The sequence below is a fragment of the Panthera onca genome, chromosome C2, assembly GCF_046562875.1.
Source record: "Panthera onca isolate mPanOnc1 chromosome C2, mPanOnc1 haplotype 2, whole genome shotgun sequence".
NCBI lineage: Eukaryota > Metazoa > Chordata > Mammalia > Carnivora > Felidae > Panthera > Panthera onca.
Window position 1 is genome coordinate 42,582,099 of NC_138347.1, and position 25,814 is coordinate 42,607,912.

At 35.0% G+C, this 25,814-nt stretch overlaps 1 protein-coding gene across 3 annotated transcripts in view; it reads left to right on the forward strand.

The window, feature by feature from the left end:
• The window catches only part of ARL13B (ARF like GTPase 13B), a 67,947-nt gene extending 43,325 nt beyond the window's left edge, over nucleotides 1-24,622 (forward strand). Inside the window, exons 4-11 of one of the 3 annotated variants that reach the window (XM_060640211.2) lie at nucleotides 2,461-2,566; nucleotides 3,627-3,829; nucleotides 8,646-8,760; nucleotides 11,714-11,939; nucleotides 14,754-14,870; nucleotides 15,834-15,902; nucleotides 18,650-18,727; nucleotides 24,352-24,436. In XM_060640211.2, the coding sequence (XP_060496194.1) occupies nucleotides 2,461-2,566; nucleotides 3,627-3,829; nucleotides 8,646-8,760; nucleotides 11,714-11,939; nucleotides 14,754-14,870; nucleotides 15,834-15,902; nucleotides 18,650-18,717 (904 nt within the window). In that variant the 3' untranslated portion in view covers nucleotides 18,718-18,727; nucleotides 24,352-24,436. Of the gene's footprint in view, nucleotides 1-2,460; nucleotides 2,567-3,626; nucleotides 3,830-8,645; nucleotides 8,761-11,713; nucleotides 11,940-14,753; nucleotides 14,871-15,833; nucleotides 15,903-18,649; nucleotides 18,728-24,351 lie in introns of all 3 variants that reach the window. The other 2 variants (XM_060640209.2, XM_060640212.2) reach the window with 2 other exon arrangements.
• The last annotated feature ends 1,192 nt before the right edge of the window (nucleotides 24,623-25,814 follow it).

Here is a 25,814-nt window from a genome sequence, read left to right on the forward strand (position 1 = left end):
AGTTTCTTATGGGAAAGCAAAGAAGCTATCAAAGATTACTGGAGTTGTGCCAAAAGAACACAGGAGCTAGTTCAAAGAGGACTCCCAATGACCAAAAATCTGTAACTTTGAGCCTCAAAAAAGAACACTGACTAAAATAACCTAAAACACATTATCATATACATGTATGTTTGAAGATATTTAAGTAATCTGTACCCCCAACGTGTAGGCTCAAACTCCGGACCCTGAGATCAAGAGTCACATGCTCTTCTTCTGACTGAGCCAGCCAGGCACCTCTAAAATCCATGAGTTCATAATGATATGTATCCCTCCACAAACCAAAGAAAGCAACTTGATTACCTTTGGAGGTTAATAAGGCACCAATTCACTCTTAGGAAAACTAGGAAATGAAGCAAAGGATCAAACATTTATGTTGACTTTTATCTGAATTGTATTTAAGCATTACCGAGTAGTTGATGAAAGTTTATTCTTTAGACAATACATAGCTAGTAAATTCAGCAGGAATATAGAACTAGAAAAATCATGATTTGATAAGCTCTTGTAAAATAATGAAATTAAGCAAAGGTCATTATGCCTGTTAAAATCATTAGATGAAAGAAAGGTTAGTTGGGAACTTTATTTTGGATGAATCCAGCTGACTCTAGACGAATCCACGGATCTATTATAATATCACTAAAGGTTGTATAACTAGATGTAATATTCCTTCTAAGTATCATATTAGCACTATCTATGCAATATGCTTGTCATAATTTCAACCAGTACATCTAACTACAGATGTAGCATCTACCGATGTGTATCTAATTACAGATACAGGAAATGCACGTTAAAATGACTTCATGAGGAGGGTATCAGCCCAATCGTACTAAACACAGGAAATTCTATACAAATAGGGCTTGTTTTGTTTTACAAATAGATGTCATGGGAGGAAAAGAGGTGGTGGTGGTAATGTTGCAGGGGTGGGTGTGTTGGGACTGCAGATGATATTGATTCAGAAAGATTTAAATGAATACATTGTAATGTGTATCTTGTTTGGATCTGAATTTGGACATAACATAAAAAATATCAAGGAATGTTAATTTTTTTTAGGCATGATAGTGTATTGTGGTAATGTTTTTTTAATTTTTAAATTGCTGGGTGAAGTAACTTGACTGGGCAGGGCAAGTAAAAGATAGTAGATGAGCAAGAATGGCATAATGTTGATAATTTTTAAAGATTAGGTGATAAGGGTTCATTAGACTTATTATTCTATATATTTGTTAAATAACATATTTGGCTCTGAAATGTCTGTCAAACCCTGACCATGACAGTGTTTTATTAAACTTTTGTCCTCTGCCGTCTGATAGGCAAACGGTGTTATTTTGTAGTAATTCCTATTTTTTAATAATTTATTTTAGTTTTTCATTTTGTTTTCCCTCAATATGTTCCTGATTGAGTGTCATGTTTTTTATGCCCAATACTATGCCAAATAAATTAAAAGTGGCCCTGGGGTGCCTGGGTGGCTCAGTCGGTTGAGCATCTGACTTCTGCTCAAGTCATGATCTCGTGGTTCATGGATTCGTGCCCTCGACCGGGCTCTGTGCTGACAGCTCAGAGCCTGGAGCCTGCTTTGGATTCTGTGTCTCCTTCTCTCTCTGCCTCTCCCCCACTCGTGCTGTCTCTCTCTCTCTCTCTCTGTCTCTCTGTCTCTCAAAAGTAAAAATAAAACATTAAAAAAATTTTTAAAAAGTGGCCCCACCTCTCCAATAGGTTGCACATTTATGTGGACATATTCACACACTGAAAATATAGATGAACTCCAATAGTACAGGCTCAGAATGAATGTCTGGGTGTTTGAAAACATGATACAGTTTGTATTTTAAGAAGATAAGGACATGGGGCGCCTGGGTGGCTCAGTCGGTTGAGCGTCCGACTTCAGCTCAGGTCGTGATCTGAACTCAGGTCCATGAGTTCGAGCCCCACGTCGGGCTCTGTGCTGACACCTCAGAGCCTGGAGCCTGTTTCAGATTCTGTGTCTCCCTCTCTGTCTGACCCTCCCCTGTTCATGCTCTGTCTCTCTCTGTTTCAAAAATAAATAAATGTTAAAATAAATTAAAAAAAAAAGGTAAGGACATAATTAATGTGAAAGCTGGAACCGATTGCTGAGGGCTGTGGAAACTAGCAGTCCACTTCTTTTTCTCTTTATAGCTTGTTTTGTTGTTGGCCTATTGACCTATTGCTTATTTTCTTGACACTTTTGTTTACTTGATTTCCTTTTATATAGGCCAAATCTTACAAACTTATTTTAGCAGTAATAAATAAAGTGAAAATGATAACATAGATACTACAATACTCTCTAAAACCAGTATGTTTTGTAATCAGTAGGCTTAAATCTTTAGACTAAGAAGAACATGATCAAAATAATTCTAAGTGATTTTATGCTTATACATTTGCTATAAAACTACTTCATTTATGTCTCTCTAGGTTGGCAAATAAACAAGACAAGGAAGGGGCTTTAGGAGAAGCTGATGTGATTGAATGCCTGTCTCTGGAAAAATTGGTCAATGAGCACAAGTGCCTATGTCAAATAGTAAGTTTTTGGTGATTTTTTGCCCTATGAGATATGTTTTTGTAGAGGTGATAGGCAATTAGGTGGTAGGCAGCTAACAAGATAATTTATTAGTGTTTAAAAAAAAATTTTTTTAACCCAGGAAATCACATTCTCCCTGTTCTGTTGATATTATTTAATACTATAACATTTGTTTTTCTGTTTGGTTGTTGCTTCCATAAACTATCTTTCATGATCTCCAAGACTTTAGATTTGCTTTTTGTTTAAGATATTGCTGATAGGAACTTTAAGTTACACAAACATGTCATGCTATAAATTTTGTAGAGGGGTGCCTGGGTGGCTCAGTCCGTTAAGTGTCTGACTTCAGCTCAGGTTGTGATCTCACAGTTTGTTGAGTTTGAGCCCACATCGGGCTCTGCTATCAGCTCAGAGCCTATTTCAGATCCTCTGTCCCCCTCTCTCTGCCCGTCCCTCACTTGCTCATAGTCTCTCTTCCCCCCCCACCTCAAAAATAAGTTAAAAAAACAAAAAAAAAAAATTGTAGCATGCTCTACTATAAATACAAAATGTAAGCATAGGAGAGGTTATCATGAGTTTGGAAGATTTTATCAGGAGAATTATCCTACAGTCTTAAGAAAGGTGGACAGAAGATTTAGTCACTCCTTCTGGTTTCAGAAGATGGCCATTAGGGTGTCAATCTTAAAAGATGTTTAATGCTATAAATTCCCTGGTATAAGGAATTAAAACTTTCTTCTGTTTTTAATAAGTAGGGGTATTTTTCTTCTGGCAGTGCAGTTTTGTCTTCCAATGAGTTTGTTTAAAATTATAATTGGCACTGTCGACTTCTTGTAATGTCTTTCACAGCTTACAGATATTATCCACAAAATATATCAGATTATATGTACTAATGTTTAGTAATCATTGCAAAAGTGTGTTTTATAAGTTAAATAAACAGATGCTTCATATAATTAATTAATGGATTAGTTTTGATTTGCCAGTAATTACACTTAATAGTTTATAAACATTTTTGTGGAGAACTCTTAGTTTTAATCTTTAAGTCAAATAAATTTCGGTTTTTCAGGAACCTTGTTCAGCAGTCTTGGGCTATGGAAAGAAAATTGACAAGTCCATTAAAAAAGGCCTTTACTGGCTCCTACATATCATTGCAAGAGACTTTGATGCTTTAAATGAACGCATCCAAAGAGACACAACAGAACAGCGTGCTCTTGAAGAACAAGAGAAACGAGAGAGGGCTGAACGAGTGCGAAAATTACGAGAAGAAAGGTAAGTAGATTAATTTTGTACCACAGTGCATTTGAAAAGTCCAGAACACCACAGTTTTATGAATAATTTTATAGTTTTGTCTATTCAGTTTCCCCTTGCTATATGAAGGAAGACACTAGGTAAATATTTTATTTCTGTGGATCTTTCTCTACACAAGTTTGAGTGAGAGGGTACTAATTTTCTTAGTGGTGTTATAGTAATTAAATTTATTCTGTAGGTATTTATTAATTCCCAGAATTTGAAGATTTTTCTCTCTTATTTCTTATGGGTACCATTAGTGTAGTGGTTCTCAATTCTTGGGGTGATTTTGTTTCTCAGAGGACATTTAGCAATGTCTGGAGTCATTTTTACTTGTCATGGCTGGGAGTAGGTAGAATGCTTGCTACTGGGATCTAATGGGTAGAGGCCAGGGATGCTGCTAAATATCTTGTGATACACAGGACCATCTCTGATAACAAAGAATTATTGGGCTCAATATGTCAATAGATTAAGAAAGCCTTCCTGAGGCACCTGGATGGCTCAGTCAGTTAAGCGTCTGACTTTGGCTCGGGTCATGATCTATTGGTTTGTGAGTTCGAGCCCCATGTCAGGCTCTGTGCTGACAGCTCGGAGCCTGGAGCCTGCTTCAGATTCTGTGTCTCCCTTTCTCTCTGCCCCTCCCCTGCCCGTGCTCTGTCTCTCTCTCTCCCTCTCTCTCAAAAATGAGTAAACATTAAAAAAATGAAAAAGAAAGGAAGAAAGCAAGCAAGCAAGCCTTCTTTAGTCTAAGCAAAGATAGAAGGTAAGCTGCCAGTGGATCTATCAACTAAAGTAAAATCTGATCTTCAGCACTAGTTTTGTCAGAAAGTAGATTAAATTGCAGTGTCTTGCTGCTGGTGGGGATGCAAACTGGTGCAGCCACTCTGGAAAACAGTATGGAGGTTCCTCAAAAATTAAAAATAGAACTACCCTACGACCCAGCAATTGCACTAGTAGGCATTTATCCAAGGGATACAGGTGTGCTGTTTCGAAGGGGCACGTGTACCCCAATGTTTATAGCAACACTATTGACAATGGCCAAAGTATGGAAGGAGCCCAAATGTCCATTGATGGATGAATGGATAAAGAAGATGTGGTGTGTATATATATACACGATGGAGTATTACTCGGCAATCAAAAAGAATGAAATCTTGTCATTTGCAACTACGTGGATGGAACTGGAGGGTATTATGCTAAGCGAAATTAGAGAAAGACAAATATGATGACTTCACTCATATGAGGACTTTAAGATACAAAACAGATGAACATAAGGGAAGGGAAGCAAAAATAATATAAAAACAGGGAGGAGGACAAACCATAAGAGACTCTTACATATGGAGAACAAACAGGGTTACTGGAGGAGTTGTGGGAGGGGATTGGGCTAAATGGGTAAGGGGGATTAAGAATCTACTTCTGAAATCATTGTTGCATTATATGCTAACTAACTGGATGTAAATTAAAAAAAAATTGCAGTGTCTCAGTATTTTAAAAGATGTTTTAAAAATTATTTTTAAAGTACGTTGCTTGAGAGCAAACTCTTAAATGGAATTTAGCAAACTCTGAATTAAAAAAAAAAAAAGTGATTATATAACTTTTACCACGAAATCATTTGTAATAATCTTAATGCTGGAAGAAAGTACTCAGATTTGATTAGAAGTTGAGTTTAGTACTTAATCCCATGATTCTTCTTTCTTTCTTCACTGGATTGTTATATGGTAGAGGAGGGGGAAAATGAAGATTTTTCAGTGAGTTCCTGTAAGATATAAAGTTATCTTCCATATACCTAAATAATATTGGCTTTCCATGTACTTTAACATAGCTGTAGTCTGATAGGCAAGAACTCACTAAGTGCTCTTGGTGATGCCTTTGTGAGATGCTTCCTTACACTGTTGAAGAAACCCTCTGATTACTGGCATCTGTCATTTAATTCGGAGATAGGACCTAAAGGAAAGAAATATTTCTAGAGACATACTCTCCATCTCCAAGTACTCAAGAATATGAGCAGATCATTCATCTAGGTCTCTCTTGATACCAGTGTGAGGTTTTATTTTGGTAAATGTGAGAGTCTTTGGGTTTTTTCTCCTAGTGTATCATATTTTAGTGATATAAAGCTTGGTACAACCAATCATTCATGGAAGTATACCTTTTATGTATTTATAAAAATAAAATACATGACCACGCTTTTCTTAAGACTCTTTTGTTTTTCTTCCACTAAGAAAACAAACAATGAAAAAAATTTAGTTGGAAAGAAGTCGTCTAATGTTAGTCACTTTTTTCAAGTTTTTAATTTTTCCATAAAGATATTCTAGATGAGGGGCGCCTGGGTGGCTTGGTCGGTTGGGCGTCCGACTTCGGCTCAGGTCATGATCTCACGGTCCGTGAGTTCAAGCCCCGCGTCGGGCTCCGTGCTGACAGCTCAGAGCCTGGAGCCTGCTTCCGATTCTGTGTCTCCCTCTCTCTCTGCTCCTCCCCAGTTCATGCTCTGTCTCTCTCTGTCTCAAAAATAAATAAACATTAAAAAAAAAAAAAAAGATATTCTAGATGATGTTAGGACATGTTGTGGCTTTTGTGATACCCATTCTCCTTTCCTCCTTTTTTCCTAGCCATGCCACTTCTGGTCTGAGGCCTCTCCTGTTGAGCAGAGAGACTTTGGAATTAAAAGTGGCATTTAGAGAAGAGTTATTAAAAAAACGAAAAAACTTTTTATTTAATTAAAGGTTCAGATATTTTTGAAAAATAGTAAAACATGCTGTTGTTGATATCTGAAAATAATATGTCAGTGCCAGAAACCTGAAATTGCTTACTAATAAATGAATAACATTACCATCCTGTAGGTATATTCATTTACAGAGTACTTTCACATACAGAGTACTTTGCACAACCTTATGAAGTACATATTTTTATAAACATTTATGGGAAAGCTGAGGCTTAAAGATCTAGATATAAGTCCAAAGTCACAGAGGTAATAAATTGCAAATCTCTAACTCTTGGCTTCCTAGGTTTAGAATGAAAGGATATATATTTCCAAAATAGAGCATAATAAATGTCATAGTAATGAGCATTCATATTACCATACTTACAGTGTAGTTGTAGATCTATAATACTTATTCTTCTGTCTTCAGCTACTTGTTTATTTTTTTCACTCCAACAAATCTATTGAGTAATATCTCTGTCTTGAATTCAGCATAAGAAACTGACAATACAGAGATGAATCAGATATGGTCCCTGCTCGTAATACATGCAGTAGTACAGTAGAGGAGCCAGAATTGTATGGAAACATTAGTTAAAATATTCAGTGACTTTGTTGTTTTATAGAGACTTGGAAAGACATATCTATGTTACCAGGGAAAAACCAGCTAGTTGGACATCAAGAAGCCCCAGGGATTGGCATCAACTTGGTAAAACAGACACAACACAGTTCTTATATAACTGGCCAGGATTTTTAGTCTTGACAACTCATTAAAAAATGGCGGGGGGAGGGGGGGCAAATTTCTGCCAAGGAAGTCCTCTACAGAGGGACCCTAGTATATTAATTTATAATTAAAAGCAGAGCTTGGTGGTTGCCAAAGGGGAGGGGGTTGGGGGTGGAGCAAAATGAGTGAAGGAGAGTGGGAGGTACAGACTTCCAGTTACCAGAATGAGTAAGTGTCAGGGATGAAAGGTACAGCAAAGGGAACATATAAGGTATTATAATAGAGTTGTATGCTGACAGATGGTGACCACACTTATGGTGAACATCCAGCTACTCATTTTAAAAAGGAGCTTATTATTCTTCATGTATGGGGCAATATTAACTATGAATCACAGAGATAGTGTATGTTTCAGTAGTAACTCATGTGGAAATACTTAATCTGAGTGATATAGAGCAACTTAGTTTTATAGTTTCTTTACTTCTTTGCAGCAACAGTTGTTATCTAGTCCATATGTGATATACAGTTTGACACAACCCTGAAGAAGGCTGTTAACAAGAGGACTTATTTGTTAACATCAATGACAGCATTTGTTTGGGAGAGAAATTAACAAATCTGTGAATATAAACCTTTGGCACGTAGAAAATTAATTAACAACTACCACTGACATTAAGGAGTCAGTCATAGGGAGAATGTTATTTTTGTCAGCATTTCCTTTTTTTTTTTTTTTTTTAAATTCAAATGATTAACAGTGGAATATTACTCAGCCATAAAAAAGAACAAGATCTTACATTTGCAACAACATGGATGGACCTGGAGGGTATTCTGCTAAGTGAAATAAGTGAAAGACAGATACCATGTTTTCATTTATATGTGGAATCTAAAAAGCAAATGAAAAACAAAGTGAAACAGACCCGGAAGCACAGAGAACAAACTGGTGGTTGCCAAGGGAAGGGGGGCGGGGGGGGGGGTGGACAGGCAAAATGGGTAAAGGGGAGTGGGAGGTACAGGCTTCCAGTTATGGAATGAATAACTGATGGAGATGAAAGGTACAGCATAGAGAATATTATAATAGTGTTGTATGGTGACAGTGGCTACCCTTGTGAGCATAGCATAATGTATAGGCTTGTCACATCACTATGTTGTACACCTGAAGCTAATGTAATATTGTGGGTCAACTATACTTGAAATAAAAAGTTCCAATTATTACACGTGGCTAGGGGCCTATTACCAGAAGTAAGGATTTCTGAAAATCTCCTAGTAATTGAAAGCCATGTCCAGATGTTTAACTTACTAAATTTAATAGCGTTAAGCCGATTACAAATGTTCTTACACATGGTTCAGCGTTTTCTCATAAGGAATTCCAAAACTTTTCCCTCAAACAATAGAGAACAAAGAGAACGAGAGCAGGCGGAACTCAATGGAACCAGCAGCCTGGCTGAGTTGGACTCCGAACCAATTATTGTTAATCCTTTCCAGCCAATCGCATCTGTCATCCTTGAGGTACGGATGGTGGCAAATGTGATTTTTCCTATCTTAAGTTATAAAGTTAGAAGTTGAGAAAGGAGGTGGGGAGAAGTGTTTCACCAGAGATTATTCCTAAAAGAAATTAAATGAGAGAGATGGATTAAAGGCTTACTGCTTTTTTTTCCTCGTAAAGTTTACTTTTTGATCTGATATAAAAAAGGAGAGATGACTCCTGAATTAACCGAGAATGAAAACGAAGATTGAATGTGGCAACTGCCATAATTACTGTCCTGCTAAATCTTTTTTTTTTTTTTTTGTCGTTTATTTCATAGGATAGTGCTGTATTTACTCTTTTTTACACTTTGTCCCTGTATTGCTGTTGCTATCTCTTTAAAGTAATATTTGGATGCCTGTGATGCATTTTAGAGTATGTAAATGATTTTTTAATTACTTTCCCAGAATACTTAAGAATGTTGGAAACTATAAGTTCTCCTATATATGAGTATCATTTATTTTAATTTTGATTGTCAGAAATTTTACCAAAATTAACTTGTAGATTTTAATCATGAAGAAGGAGCTGTGTATGTGTGTCTGTATGTCTCTATCTTCGTTTTCATTTCTCCACTGGGTGTCCAGAGTTTGCGCTGGCCCTGCTTCAGTCACCATCCGCAGCCATGCCTCCTTCGAGGCAGAGCTTTCTAAATCTGCTCTCCATTCACTCAGAGCTTAATGTGGCAGCTGGCTCTCTGGTCCCACCTGTATGTTCTCCATTCCTCTTCCCCTGTCACTGCCTCCTTCCACACAGGTCCTCATCTGGAAAGGTGGATGATTGTTTCTTCCTTGGGGCTGCTGCTGAGGAGGGAGGCAGCTCCACAGGTAAGAAGATGATTGGATAGTTTTGGTATTGCTTTATTTTGCAGAATAATTGGTAATAGGAGATATTTTGTCTTGGGTTGCTTAGATACCAGAAGGTTAATTGTATTTAATCTTTTTATTAACCCCGCCACATTTACCTTCAGTATATGCTTTTCTAAGTACATTAAAGCTGTCTTAATAACTTGACCTATTGATTTATCTCTAGCCTATTAAATACCATGTTTTCCAAGTTTTGTTGTATGTTCTTTAAAAAATATTGGTAGACCAGGAAATCAAGTTTGACTTTGCACTTTGAAACGTTAATTTACTCTATATTTGTAATAAAGTTCACCTTGTGGATAATGACCAATTATTTTATAGCACCATGGTTGTAAATTACTTAGAAGGCCTTAGTGCTTCTATCACCAGTGTATTTTTCACAATAGAAAGATGTGAACAATACGGTGTCCAGCGTAGCATACCTCATATTGAAAGTCCCTGAACTAATTAGTGGCATGCGGAAAGTTACTATGCTTTTAAACTGTGCTAATTTTAAGAAAATAATCAGTAAAGAAATGAAGTAACTGAAAACAAATGACCTGAAGTCTTCTTTTTACTGAGCAAGTATTTTTTTCCTTCCGTTAAACTTGTCTTTCAAAATGTTTGCATTTTAGAGAATCACCTTGCATTCCTTTGAATTTACTATAGATTAAAAAAAAAAAATGGTGAAGTATTCGTTCCAGAAGAGACTTGTCAATAGTACAAATAGTAACAAACCTAATTATACGTGAGCATTTAGGGTAAGGTAAAGGTGACATTTTATATTTGAGAGAAAAGGGAGTTGGAATAACTGAACAATCATTTGGAAAAGTAAAATTAATGAATAGCAAATATCAGGTTGAACTCCAGAAGACTTAAATGTGTAAAATGTGTAAAGTAGCCTTAAAAGTACTAGCACATAATATAGTTAAGTATTTGCATATACTTGGAGAAGGAAAACTTTTAAAGTAGGACAATTAAGCCACAAATCATAAAGTGAAAAATAGATAGGTCTTATATTTGTTTTTAAAGATCTGTTCTACAAAGCTAAAAGCAAAAAACTCTAAACAAACCCTAATGAAAAATATCTGAGACACGTAAGACAAAAAAAAAAAAAAACAACAACAAAACAAACCCTTAGCAATTCCTATGAAAATAATGAGAATCTAGGAGGAAAAAAAAAAAGGTTTTAGGTTACTATGGATAAAAGTAAAAATAAAAATGACAATAAGTGTAGTTGATAGTTCATTTTCACTAGCAATAAAAAAAAATGAAACTAACACTAAGGTAAAAATATGTACTTATTAGTTTGGTGGACATGTAAAAGATAGAAAATGGTATACAGGGATTGAAAAAGATATGGGGAAATGTCACTCTCTTAACCTTTTGCCTGGAGTGTAAATTCACTGTTGCTTTTCTGAAGGGAAGTGTTTAGTTACCTGTTGATCCAATAGTTCCACTGTTAGGAATTTATTCTAAAAAACGAATTCCATAACTGCATTTGTTATAATGAAAAATTGAAAATAATTTGTCTACTGATTAGGAGTTGGTAAATTATGTTATAACCTTGAAAATGATAATGTAATTGATGAAAGTAGTAATAGCTAACACATATAGCTAACACTTTATCATGGGTCAGGTACTAGTCAAAGCACTTCATATATTTGTTGACAAGGAAAGAAATATACATTCTTAAGTAAAAACTTAAATTCTTTTTTGTTTAAAAAACAAATGCACAAAATAAATATGCATATAGAGAGAGACATTCAATCACATGTATGTTTGTGGGTGGTGTACCTGTACATATGTGGGGTAGGAGAAGAAAACACCTCTTAGTGATCATGCACCAAGTAGAGATCATCTCTTGATTGTGGAATTACAGATATTATTTGTTTTCTTTCTTTATACTATATGTGTTTTCTGCATGTTTACCAATTAGTATGCTTTAATGATATATTCAACAAATGCTTTTTTTAATAAAAATATCACAGTGCCCTGAAGTTACAGAATGCGTTTGGATTATTTGATTTCTCCCTTAAAACTGTCTTAGATACACAACTTTTATATTAAAAGTGATATATTTCATTTTTGTTAGAATGAAAGAAAACTTGAAAAAGACAAAAAGAGACACAGTATGGAGAAAGACAGTGATGGCTGCCCCCCGAAACATAAAACGGAGAATGAGCAAATAGAGACACAGAGCCAGATCAGTGACAATAGCCAAAAAAACAATGAGCTTGGAATAGTTGAAAATTATAAAGAGGCATTAACACAGCAGTTGGAGAATGAAGATGATACAGACCAGCGATCATCAGAATCAGGTGACAAATCTAGGTGATAAATATATTAAAATATATATATATATATATATATATATATATATGTATATGTATATATATGTGTATACACACACACACACACACACACACATATATACACAGAGTTTAATGATACATCTATCATTTGTCATGATTATTTTCACAAAAAATGTACTATATTTTTTGTCTCCAAATGCATTATTTATCATGGTTTTCTCATGGTTTTTAGTTTCTCCTTAATTTGCTAACTTATGTTTTTATTCATGATGCCTTAAAATGTGATCCTTTGCAATTGAAGTGAATTTCAGCAGAAAATTCTGTTTTCAGTTTTGTTTCATAAATTTGGAATATAGCACATAGTCCCAGGAATCCTTGAAATATATTTAACCTTTAAGGCTCTTTTAGGGAGTTTTATTTGGGTTTTATTTTAAGCTTCATAATACTGCAATCAGTGTCACTTCTTTTATTGACTTGTTATTTCCATAGAATGCAGACCTACTCAGTTGAACATTTTCAAAGTTTTTATTTTATTTACTTTGATTGAGAGAAAGCATGAGTGGGTGAAGGGGGGAGGGATAGAGAGAGAGGAAGAGAGAGAGAATTCCAAACAGGCTCTGTGCGGTCAGCGCAGAGTCCGATGCAGGGCTAGAAGGCAAAACCGTGAGACCATGACCTGAGCCGAAATCAAGAATCGGACATTTAACTGACTAAGCCACCCAGATGCCCCATGAACGTATTTAAAGCCAGTAGCCATTTTCCTACTATTTTAATATTATACAAAATCTTCAGTTCATAATTGCTTTGTTTTCTCTAAGTGGTTTTGTGATTTAACGGGAAGTTCATGTCTTTGGTTTTGTAGACAGCCTGTGTTTGGAATCAGACATCTTGGGATAGAATCGAGATATTTGTTATGTTACAGTGTATTGTTCTTCAGTCTTGGTTTCCTCATCTCTAAGGTGGGGATAAGCATCATATTTTTCCCACAGGGCTTTTAGTACTTATAACAAAAATAACCCTACAGTTCTTCTAGCACGGGGCCTGACGTATGAACTAATAATCATACATCCCTGCAGTTTCTGGCTAGCACTATGGTTCCATTGTATATAAGAATTTTTGTACATACTTGGGGTGCCTCGGTGGCTCAATGGGTTAGGTGTCCGACTGTAATTTCAGCCCAGGTGTGATCTCATGGTTCGGACAGTGTGGAGCCTGCCTGGGATTCTCTCTCTCCTTCCCTCCCTCTAAATAAATAAATAAGGAAATAAATCTTAAAAAAGAATTTTTGTATGGTATCAGAAACATTATAAAAATAAGATCTCAATCCCTGAGGTTCAGATTTAAAAAATTAGATTTGAAAGTTATACCTTTTGTAAGTTGGGAAGTTAGGGCAGCCATATTCATACCCTTGTAGCTCTGTTAACAGAGTTAAACAGAAAGTAGATTTAAAGTGGCCTCCCAATATGTTGAAAGAACTTTGAACAGTTACACATTGTTAAAGAGAAAAATATTTGGCAGATTATTTGAAAGTACGGTGTAGGAAGAAGATCTAAGATAGTCAAACATATAACTATAATAGTAATAAGTAACATTTTTGTGCTTTAGAACCTGGCTTCAGATACCTTAGATTATTTAATGCAGGATTATATTATTTAATGTAAATAACTTTAGGGTATATTATTCCCATTATTTTGAATAGGAAATCAGGGACTTGGAGAGGTTGAGGAGCTTGTTAAGATCATATGTCTTGTCTGTAGCTGGGACAGATCATCTGCCCATTATCCTGTGCTGTTTCATGACCCTGAGCCACTGCCCATCCTGAAATACCATATAGTTCTGGACCTTCTCTTTCCTTTTTCTCATCTGTAAAGCTTACAATTTAATTGTAAAACGATGTCTTTGTTTCTCTGTGGAGTAAGATGTCTCAAATGACACTACTTTATTTAGAAAAAGTATGTGTTTCTAAAAATGTTTATATTTCTCATTGCTTTGTAGATTTCATAATGTTGGTTATTTCTCACATAATAGATAATTCCCAATTTATAAAATGTATTACATACATATAAATTAAGCAGTTTGGGATTGTCACTTAAAATACTTTAGTAACTTTGATGTTTGGTTATTTAACTACATGGCCATACGGTTTACACTGTTAAAATTTACATGTTAATGGCATAGATGTCCTTAAATTGTTTATATGTGCTTAAGTGAGAATCTATAGTTATTTTTTAGAAAGAACACCGATTCTGCAATGTCCAATAATGTGATTTTGGTTACATATATTTATTTATATTGGGCATACCTTGTCTGGGGGTTATTTTAATGGGTAACGTGTTTAAGTTTGATTAGGGTATTTTTTCACATTCAAAGGATTAATTTTGGATTATTTATACCTAGAATCATTCTATATATTCTATTGAGACAAATAAACATCTCTCCCCTTTCCTTGGGCCATTCTGAGTTTCATGAGAATGCCTGGAATTAGACAATTATATTTACTTGATATGACATTTGGAAAAAATACAAGTTACTTTTGGAAATGTGAACTTTTTTTGTATGCTGAATAATCTCTCATAAAACTTAAAATACAGGCTTTTTTCCATTTGTGTCATATTCATTAAGTATTAATTCAATAAGGAATCATTTAAAATTTTATGCTTAGTGAAAGCAGATTCACATTTCATTACTGGTAACAATTTCCAAAGTTTGAAGATCTGTTTTTATGATAATGATAATATCAGTAGTCTAGTTCCATTCTTTTTTATTGTAGAAGTTTACATTTTCTCAAAGGCATATAGTTCAATGTTTATATTCTTATAGATAACAGCAAAAAGAAAACTAAGAAACTAAGAATAAAAAGGAGTCACCGTGTAGAACCTGTTAATACAGATGACTCTGCTCCTAAGAGTCCAACACCACCCCCGCCTCCTCCTCCTGGTGAGTAAATTGATATTGATACTGAATTTAGATTTACTGCTTTAAATGGTAAAGAAAAATAAAGAAATTTTGTAGTTTTATTCAGTATATTTATTTTTGTGTGAATTTATGAAAAGCTCTTTTCTCTCTTTTGTTCAAAATTTATCATTGCTTTTTTAATCAGAAAAAAATGTTTCCTAAAAGCAAAAAAAAAAAAAAAAAAAAAAAGTAAAATTAATAAGGACACTTTACACCAGCACTTTCTAGAATGAATTCAGGTCCTATTTGAAGTATCATTGTCCAGATTTCTGAAAGGAATTTAAGTTTAATGAATGGATGGCTAATGTAAGGTTTTAAATAGTTGAATCTTTCATCCTGAAAGTTAACATTTAAAACCAAGATGTGTGAATTTTTCCAATATATTTCCGACTTACATACTGACCTTCTAAGTTGTTATGAGAATTAAAAGGAATATTGCATGTAAAACACTAAGACATACTAACTGCACAATAATTGTAATTTTTCAGCACTAGGCATAGTACCTCACATACTATACGTGCTCAATAAATATCTGAATGTATATATTTGTGGTGTCCTTTTAGCCCTGTTAGAAGGCTTTAGGTGGTAATATTTTCCTTTGAGAATTATTTCAAGACTCATTTCTAGTATTTCACTTATTAGAAGAAATTTCTTTTAGCCTTGGCTAGAAGCTAGAATAGTAGCCTAAGGTAATTTTTGATGGTGGTGAAGATGCTTATATTTTTAACTAAAGTAAAAACTTAAAAGAGATGTTACCAGCCTATAATTACATTTTTCAATAAAAACTATTTCAAATGCTTTTGTGGTTATTCAGTACTGTGTCATTCAACATACATATATGACCTGGCATCAAATATATACATTCCTGTCAAGGGAGGGAACCTCTCAACAGGCCTAAAGAGACATTGTTTAACAGTGTTTTAAAATGTTTTTCTTTTTCTTTAGTTGGCTGGGGAACCCCCAAAGTCACTAGACTTCCAAAACTTGAGCCTCTTGGTGAAACACGTCATAATGGTAATGCAAAAGGATCAGTTTTAAAATATACATATTAAATCCACTTTTCTTTACCTTGACAAACTTTTATTTTTGGAAGCCTTTCAAATCCACAACCATCCTTTTTCATTATACTTTACTCTTTTTATTTTATTTAATTTTTTTATTCTTTAGTGACTTTTGGCTCTATATAATTTGTTTACTTTGGAATACAGAGGTAAAAATAACCATAGTTTATGTTTATCCATTACATAATTATGTAAATTGTTATGGAATGGGGATAGTTTTAAAGCAATTTAAGTTAAATATGAGAAATTACAATTATCCTTAGTATTAAAAAACAGCATTGTCCTGTATATGCTCAGTGTACTCAGTGATAATGCTTCATAATTGTTTTTTGTCTGCTTCCAATAAGTTGACTCAGCTGCTGAATATTGGAATGAAGTAAAAATCAGCACAGTTTGTAAAATCAGAGACTAAATCAGTAAACCAAATGAAGTTCAGCTAAATAGAAAGTTACGAAAGACTTATTGACTCTAGAAAACAGTTTTCTTTGGATGAAATTAACATAAGGTGTAGTCCAGGCAATATATGGCATTAGAAATCCACATTTGGAAAGAGAAAGGGAAGCTGGGTATAGAGAACTGCTTTGTACAACAGGCAGAAGTTCTGATTTCAGACCATCAGGTCAGGCTGTTGCAATAAAATGTTTCTAGAATGCGAAAGTGTAATTATATATAGTGTAGCTCATTAAAGTTCTCCATCAAGAATATCCAGTTCCCAGGGCACCTGGGTGGCTCAGTCGGTTGAGCATCCGACTTCGGCTCAGGTCACGATCTTGTGGTTGACCAGTTAGAGCCCCGCATCGGGCTCTGTGCTGATGGCTCAGAGCCTGGAGCCTGCCTCGGATTCTGCGTCTCCCTCTCTCTCTGCCCCTCTCCCGCTCATGCTCTGTCTCTCTCTGTCTCAAAAATAAATAAACAAAAAAATAAATAAATAAAATACCCAGTTCCCTTTTTGATAGCTCTGTTTACCTAATCTAGAACTTGGTTTACTATGGAGATCCATTTACTAGCGGAAAAGAAAAATCAGAAGTTTAGAAAAGCATTATCATGTAACTTGAAATTATATCAAACTGCATAAAATACTTTTATTCAAAGAGTTTTGAAACTGGAATTATGGCTTTGGGTCAGACTGTGAAGTCCCTTACACATATGTTAAGATGTCTGGACTTGTTATAATTTTCCAAGAGACACTATACATTTTTGAACAGGGAAGTAGTGTTACTAGGTGTATTGTTTAGGAAAATAATTTTTTGTCTCAATGGAAAGTACAGACCTGATGGTGGCCACACTTGAGGTCAAGATCCCATCTAGGAGGCTGTTGTAACAGTCACAGTGAGAAGTGAGGTATAGAAATTGGAATGAAGAGTAAAAAATGTACGCAGAAAAAAATCTTTTTTTTTTTTTAATGATTATTTATTTGAGAAAGAGAGAAACAGAGAGACAGAGACAGAATCTGAAGCAAGCTCCAAGCTGTGAGCTGTCAGCACAGAGCCCAACACGGGGCTCAAATCCACAAGCAGTGAGATCATGACCTAATCCGAATTCTGATGCCTGACTGACTGAGCAACCAGGCACCCTGGAAATATCTTAATTATAGTAATTAATATTTGATGAGTGGATGTATGGGCCGAGGGAGAGAGGAATAGAGGATTATTTATTCAAGGGGCTAGAAGGTTGGTGCTGTCTCTAAGACTGAAAATACCTGAGGAAGGAGATATGGTTTGGAGGTGTCTGTAGGCTTATTTATTTGTAAATGTCTTTTGGCCAATCAGTACCAGAAAGATTCAAGAACTCAGGAGAAAAGAAGGGACCCTGGTGGGTGGAGGGTTTGCAGATGGATTTTTTTTTTTCAGTTGTTATCACACAGTATGAAATCTTTGCCTGTAATAGATGCTTTGTAATCATTTACTGAATGAATGTGGGAAGGAATGATAGTTTCTTGTTTCTGAGAGAAATTTTATAGAATGAAGAGAAAAGAAGTAATGGTAGCATGCAGGGGGAAGCTAGTTAAGGGCAAGTGGAAAAAGGTCAAAAATGGGTTGAGAAGGTTATTTTGTTTTGTTCATCCTCACTTTCCTGTGTTTGTTTTAAAATTAGAACTCATGAGAAAGAATTGTAATAAATCAGCTAAGTTTAAGATCACCATATTCCAATAATTTAGTTAACTTTCAGTATGTATCAATAAATGTAGCTTCCCAGAGCAGAGAAGAAAACACTGTAACTTCACAAGTTTTAAAATATTTTTATTGTTTTTTTACCATAAGTTAGAAATTTTGTTTAATCTTTATGTATTTTTGACAGAGAGAGCGAGTGAGCGCACATGCATAAGCAGGGGAGGGTCAGAGAGAGAGAGAAAAGGAGACTCAGAATCTGAAGCAGGCTCCAGGCTCTGAGCTGTCAGCACAGAGCCCGACACGGGGCTTTGGCTCTAATCCATGAACTGTGAGATCATGACCTGAGCTGAAGTCAGACACTCAACCAACTGAGCCACCCAGGTGCCCCTTTCCCATAAATTTTAAATCTAAGTATACATAACCTGGGTTAAAAAAAAAAAAAAAAAGTACAATCAACTGCTTTCATTAATAGGGAAGAAAACAGGTATAATTAAAAATTGTAATAAAAATAATTTTTTAAGGTTTATCATAAGATCTTCATCTGAGATGCTGATAGCTGCAAATTTTAAAATTGCATTCTCTTCTCTAGCTTGGTACACATTTCTTTGCACTTGGTTAATGGCAAGTAAACAAAAGATACATGATGAACTAGAGTAGTAATTAAAAGGTAACTGCTATTGGCTTGGCACTTAAAACTTACTCGGTTGGAAAACAATTTTTTATAGTTATATTGGGAATTTTTAAGGCAAATTCTTACTTGTTCTTTGATAATAGACATTTACCTTGATAGCAATTTCATTTTACTTTTCTAATGTCTATAATGCTTGCTCAGCGTAATAGTTAAGACAGGCATTGAGAAAAGAGACTTAAAAAGAGAATGTGTATTTACTATGTAAACACTCTCAATCCATACTTCATTAACATGTATCGTACATTATGGGAAATATATCAAGGATTCTGTTAGCTAAAAATACCAAATGCACTAAAGAATATTTCATATCTTAAAATGTGAATGAAGATAAAGTTTTGTATGTAGTTTTACTACTCTTCAATTTCATGTTTAAAAAGTTTGACGTTCTTTATAAAAATGTGTTAGCAATTAAGTTGATCCTATCAGTTGGGCACTAACATCAACATATATTCCCTACATTTAAGACAATAAGAAACCTACTTTGTATGAATGATTTTATTTCCTGGCAAAGAAATAATACAAAATGAATTGTAAAAATAAAATAATTTCTTGGGAGGGAAAAAGATATTTTCTTGCCATGTGTATGTGATTTTTCTTTGTAGGAGGGTACTTTTTTTTTTTAATGTTTATTTTTTGAGAGAGCATGAGTGGGGGAGGGATAGAGAGGGGGGACATAGGAGCTGAAGTGAACTCTGCACTGACAGGCTGACAGCAGCGAGCCCAATATGGAGCTCGAGTTCATGAACCCTGAGATCATGACCGGAGCCGAAGTCGGATGTTCAACAGACTGAGCCACCCAGGAACCCCTGGAGTTTTGGTTGTTTAATAAACTTAAATATACCATATTAGAAACTATATTCACTCTGGTTTAATTGTGAGTTCTGTTAATGTATTAAAATTCTCATTAATTTTGAAAATAAGAAATAAGAAAAGTCATACTTGAAATTTATCAAAAATAATTGTTTTAGGGGCGCCTGGGTGGCGCAGTCGGTTAAGCGTCCGACTTCAGCCAGGTCACGATCTCGCGGTCCGTGAGTTCGAGCCCCGCGTCAGGCTCTGGGCTGATGGCTCGGAGCCTGGAGCCTGTTTCCGATTCTGTGTCTCCCTCTCTCTCTGCCCCTCCCCCGTTCATGCTCTGTCTCTCTCTGTCCCAAAAATAAATAAAAAACGTTGAAAAAAAAAATTTTTAAAAAATAATTGTTTTAATTTAAATAATAACAATGATATAGCAATAATATTAATGGTATGCTCTGTGTTCCTGGTTTGTTGCTAAGCACTTCAGGTACCATTATCTCATTTTCATTCTCCTAAAAGCCTTGTAAGATGGGCAGTGATATCCCCATTTTTTTGCACAGGGAACCTATACCCCGAGGTCACGTAGCTACCAAGTAGCAATATTAGGATTTGAACTTAGTTGTGTCCAGCTTTCAAATCCATACCTTTCTTAATTCATTATGTTATACTATTACATTAAGATTTATTAGGGTATCCTTGCAGCTTACTAGTTGCTTTGAATTTGTAGTTGCTTGAAAAGCCATTTTCTGCTGACACATTTTTATATTTAAAGTGTTCTTGTAGATAGCCTATAGTTGGATCGTACTTTTTGATCCTCTCTGACTGTCTGCCTTTTAATTGTTGAATTTGGACCATCCAGCATTCAAAGTGATTATTGGTATAGTTGGATTAATACCTACCATATCCATTACTGTTTTCTATGTGTTGCCCTCATTCTTTGTTCCTATTTTTGTCTTTCACTCTTTTTCAGCCTTTTGTCGTTTTATTCATTTATTTAGTTATTTGAAATGTTTATTTATTTTGAGAGAGAGAGTCCATGTGTACAAGTGGGGACAGGCAGAGAGAAAGGGAGAATCCCAAGCAGGCGCTGCGTTGATAGCCCTGACACTGGGCTCAGTCTCATTAACCATGAGATCATGATCTGAGCCAAAATTAAGAGTAGGATGCTTAACCGACTGAGCTGCCCAGGCGTCCCTGCATATTTTGGTTTTAATTGAGCATTTTATATGATTCCATTTTCTCTCCTTTCTTAGCATATCAGGTATACTAATTTTTTTTTTTTTTTTTTTTTTTTTACCGTTTTTACTGGCTTCTCTAGAGTTTGCATTTACATTTACAACCAATCCAAGTCCACTTTCAAATAACACTATATTATTTAATGGGTACTTGAAGTACCTACAGTAATAAAATAATCTTAATTCCTTTCTCCTATTCTTTGTGCCTTGATGTCATTCATTTGACGTATATATATAAGCATGCATAAGTGTATATATGTATGTATACATACATTCATAAGATAAATATGTTTATATACATAAATACATTGAACAAACTTTTATAGATCATTTAAGAATAAGAGAAATGTGTTTTCATTTTACTTTTACTTATTTCTTCAATGCTTTTTCTTTATGTAGATCTGAGTTTCTGACCTATATTATTTTCCTTCTTTCTAAGGAACTAATTTTTGCATTTCTTGCAAGGCAAGTCTACTCGCAATAAATTCCCTCAGTTTTTGTTTGAGAAAGTCTTTATTTTTCCTTTACTTTTTAAGGGCAGTTTTGCAGGGTACAGAATTTTAGGTGGGTGTGTTTTTTTTCCTCTAAATATTTTAAATATTTCACTTTACTTTCTTCTTGCTTGCACGGTGTTTTAGGAAAAGTTGGATGTAATTCTTATCTTGGATCCTTTGTTGGAAAGGTGTTTTTTTTTTTTCTGGCTTCTTTCAGGATTTTTAATTTTCTTTTATTTTCTGTAATTTGAAAATGATGTGCTTATATGTGGTTCATTTGGCATATATCCTGCTCAGTGTTCTCTGGATTCCTGGATCTGTGCTCTGATGTCTGACATTAATTTGGGAAAAGGCTTAGTCTTTGTTGCTTCAAATATTGCTTCTGTTCTTTTTTCTTTCTTCTTCTGATACTCCCATTATAAATAAGGTGTGCCTTTTGTACTTGTCCCACAGTTCTTGGATGTTCTCTTGTTTTGTTTTGTTTTTCCAGTCTTTTTTCTCTTTGCTTTTCAGTTTTTGAGGATTTTATTGATTTATCCTCAAGCTCAGAGGTTCTTGCCTCAGTTGCATCCAGTCTACTAATAAGCCTATCTCAGGCATCCTTCATTTCTATAACAGTGGGGGGTTTTTTTGGTTCTTTTTTAGGATTTCTATCTGTCTGCTTACATTGCCATCTGTTCCCGCATGCTACTTATCCATGAAAGCCCTTAGTCTATTAATCATAGTTGTTTTAAATTCCTGGCCTGATAATTCCAACATTCCTGCCACGTCTTTTGCTGATGTTTGATCTAGCTCTTCAAATTCTGGGTGTTTTGCCTTTTTGAATGCCTTGTATTCTTTTATTATTATTATTATTATTTTTTTTTTTTTTTTGATAGCCTGACATGATGTCCCAGGTGAAAAGAACTGTTACAAATTGGCATTTAGTAATATGGTAGTGATGTGTGGTAGAAGGAGAAGTGTTCTATATGTCTATGATTAGATCTTAGTCTTTTAGTGAGCCTGTGCCTCTGGACTATGAACTTCACAAAAGTTTCTCAGTTTTTTTTTTCTGCTGAAAAGGAATGCACAGAATGGATAGAGCCAGCTGGAATTGGTGATTTCCTTCCTGAGATCAGTTAGGGTTTGATAATACCCCACTAGGTTAGGCTCTGGTTAACTAGTTTCTCCTGACAGCAGGTCTTGTGCCCCAGAACAGAGTGCCATGGGGTATTTCTAAATGGTTTCTTTTCCCCTCTCTTGCCAGAAGCAGGAGGGGACTTTTGTCCCGTATTTATTGTGGGAATTTGTTCAAGTTCCTAGAGATAAATCTCACAGTATTGTGGAGATCCTCTTATGACTTAGTCCCCCTGGAGTCTTTTATTCTCAGACTTCTGTGTACTAAGCCTCCAGCAGTTCATCACTACAGTTCGGGTTTTCTTACCAGGCACTGGTTTCCTCCACAGATTCTATTCATGAATGTCTGCTCTGATAAACTGAGACTCCCTATATTTGCCAGTTTGTCTTTGGTATTGGGGCAGTGGTTTGTCTTATGACTTACCCCCCTTAAGGATCTGAGACAAATTGTTGTTTTTTTTTTAGTCTGTTCAGCTTTTTTTACTTCTTGTAGCATGCAGTGGTGACTTCCAATCTCCTTAAATGCTGTTATGACTTTGTTAAATTGACATTTGTTAAGTAGGGCCCCTGGGTGCTAGATGGTAAGCCTTGGTTCAAAAAGACCACAAGAGAAATCAAAGTGGGAGAAATTTATTACTCACAGGTTCTGGAGGAAGTATATGGCATACCTTGAGGGTTCCACAGGGGGAGATCAAGGCAGGGTACAAGCAGAGAGACCTGTAGGAACTGGGGGACATGCTAAGGCCAGTTTCGTGAATTCAAAACAAAAGAGTGTAGAAGCTCCACCATAGTCTTACCTCACGGAAGGCCCTGGAAGGTGAGGGAGACTGTTGGTCACAAAGGGCATTGGGGAAGTCATATCAGGAACTTACATTTACTTGTGACCTTGCAGGCTCTTATCTAGGGCATGTGCTTGTTTGCATGAGGGGCTAGTTAGCCAAACTCTCCACATATGTGAAACTGGAAACAGACCTGTAATACATTTTTAATATATTTATTTCAAGTGATCCTAAAAATCTTTGCTTCTAGAATAATTTTAAGGTAATAGGCTAGGAAAGAATTACTTCCTGAAGGTTTACATATTCTTAAATTTTTAAAAATGTTTTATTTATTTTTGAGAAAGAGGGAAAGAGAGAGACAGAGTGTGAGTGGGGAGGGGCAGAGAGAGAGAGGGAGACACAGAATCCAGAACAGGCTCTAGGCTCTGAGCTGTCAGCAAGAGCCCGATGCAGGGCTTGAACTCATGAATCCTGAGATCATGACCTGAGCTGAAGTCAGATGCGCAACAAACTGAGCCACCCAGATGCTCCTGAAGGTTTACATATTCTCTTAAATTTAAGCCAATTTATAATTAAGGGACAGAAACTTGTTAAGAAATATAAAATAAGATTTTCTTTGTATCAGATATGTCTTAAATCACTGACTAATAGTAAATCATCATTGTAAAAGATTACGACTTACCAGAAAACTAAGATAATTAACTCTTTTCCCAAAATACCTAGAAGTAATAGCCATTGGATGAGAACATGGATTATACACATACTGACTTACCAGGGCCTTGGCAACACTTTCCATAGATTTTGAATATTTGTTATTTGTTTGTTCTAATGCAAATGAATGTGTGATTGGAAATAACAATTGTATGTATGTATATATATATATATATATATATATATATATATATATATATATATATAAGATATAGCTTTTTATTAAATCAAGTGGAGATTAATTTATGACCTAGAGTCAGGAATTTATCCTACTGGTTGTGTTTTGAATCTATTCAAGTTTTCTGGAATTTTGACTTTTTTTTTTTTCTCTATTCTCCTCACCTGTTGTTGCTCCTGCCAAGTCAGAGTGCTCTACTCTTTTAAAGTGTTGGTTGGTAAATAATGAATTGTATCAAAAATTTTGATTTACCACATTTGTTTTATATTTTTGGTATCCCTTCTTTTCTTAGATTTCTATGGGAAGCCACTGCCTCCCCTGTCTGCGCGACAGAGGCCTAACAGTGATGCTCATGATGTGGTTTCATAACCGAGTCATGTGATGAGCTTTTTAAAGATCTGCAAGATCAACTAGAAGACCTTCCTTCTCAAAGAAGAAAAACCCTAAGCATTGATGACTGGGGCAAGATAACCATAGTGATTTCAGTGAGATAAATAGCCAAAGACCTGGCTGATATGACAATTATCCATGTTATTCATGGTTTAAAAAAAAAGGAAGGAAAATGACCAATAGATGGGATGAGCATTTGAATCAAGTTAGCAGGAGTTACTGTTGACTCTGGTTTTTACAGTCCTGCTCATAGGCATATTCCTGAAGGAAAACCTCTTCAGAAAAAGAGCCAATGGACTCTGCACACTTTCTTTACTATATGTTTAATAGTCTTTATTATTGTATCCTAAACATTTTTTGTAAGATACATGTGCATGGAAGGGGAACTCTTGGGAATTTATAACCTAAGTTTTTAACTTTTTATATTTTTCTAAAACTTATAAGAATTTTAATTATTATGATATTGACTGTGCACTTTTCTATAGATGCTTTGTTTAAATTGTGTCTGGAAATGGAGTTGATTTACTTGACAAACATGAACTACACAAACAGGACATATTTATATGGTTTAAGGTATATTTCATAATAGTATTGTTCTTGAAGTGTACATTCTAATTTTACCTAATTTTAAAATAATGCCTTTTAAAAATAGATTCTTAGATCTTTACTCTACCAAATTATATTATTTGAAAACACTACCCAAGGAGAGTTCAATTTTTTTGCCATTTGCTTTTTTTTTGTTTTTTTTGGGTTTTTTTTTGGTGATTATCACAATAAATCAAGGAGACTTGAAATACTTTTTTGACCTATATGCTTTTTAAATGAATAAAAATGTTATGTGAGATATTATTAAAATTCCTAATGAACACCTCTTTTATAAGATAGACCTTTTCAGACCAGGATGCTCCTTGTCCCCCCCCCCCCCCCTCATTCTATCAGAAGCTTCAATCACTCTTTTAGGTTATTCTAATTGTTTTGTGCCTTGGAAATAAAGGCAGAAAGACTGAAAAAGCCACTGTAAGTACAGAGACTTGTGTTTTATAACCAGGAAATGCTTGGGAACTAATCAATAAGAATAAAAATGTTGGCTTAAAATTACTAAATAATTCCAAAATAATTTCTCAATTTAAAATAATAGCACTTTTCTTGCAGTAAAAAATGGCATCTGTAGAATTCTCTACTTGTCTGGCATTTAGACAAGCTTTTAGAAATATACTTTGAGTAATAGATTCATAATGTTGCATTTAATTGAAAGTGTACGTTTATATCAAGGTGAAAATGCAATATGAAAATACAATATGAATCCTTATCACCTTGTTAAAATTGGTAAGTTGGGTAACTTGTACTGACAACAGACATATACTA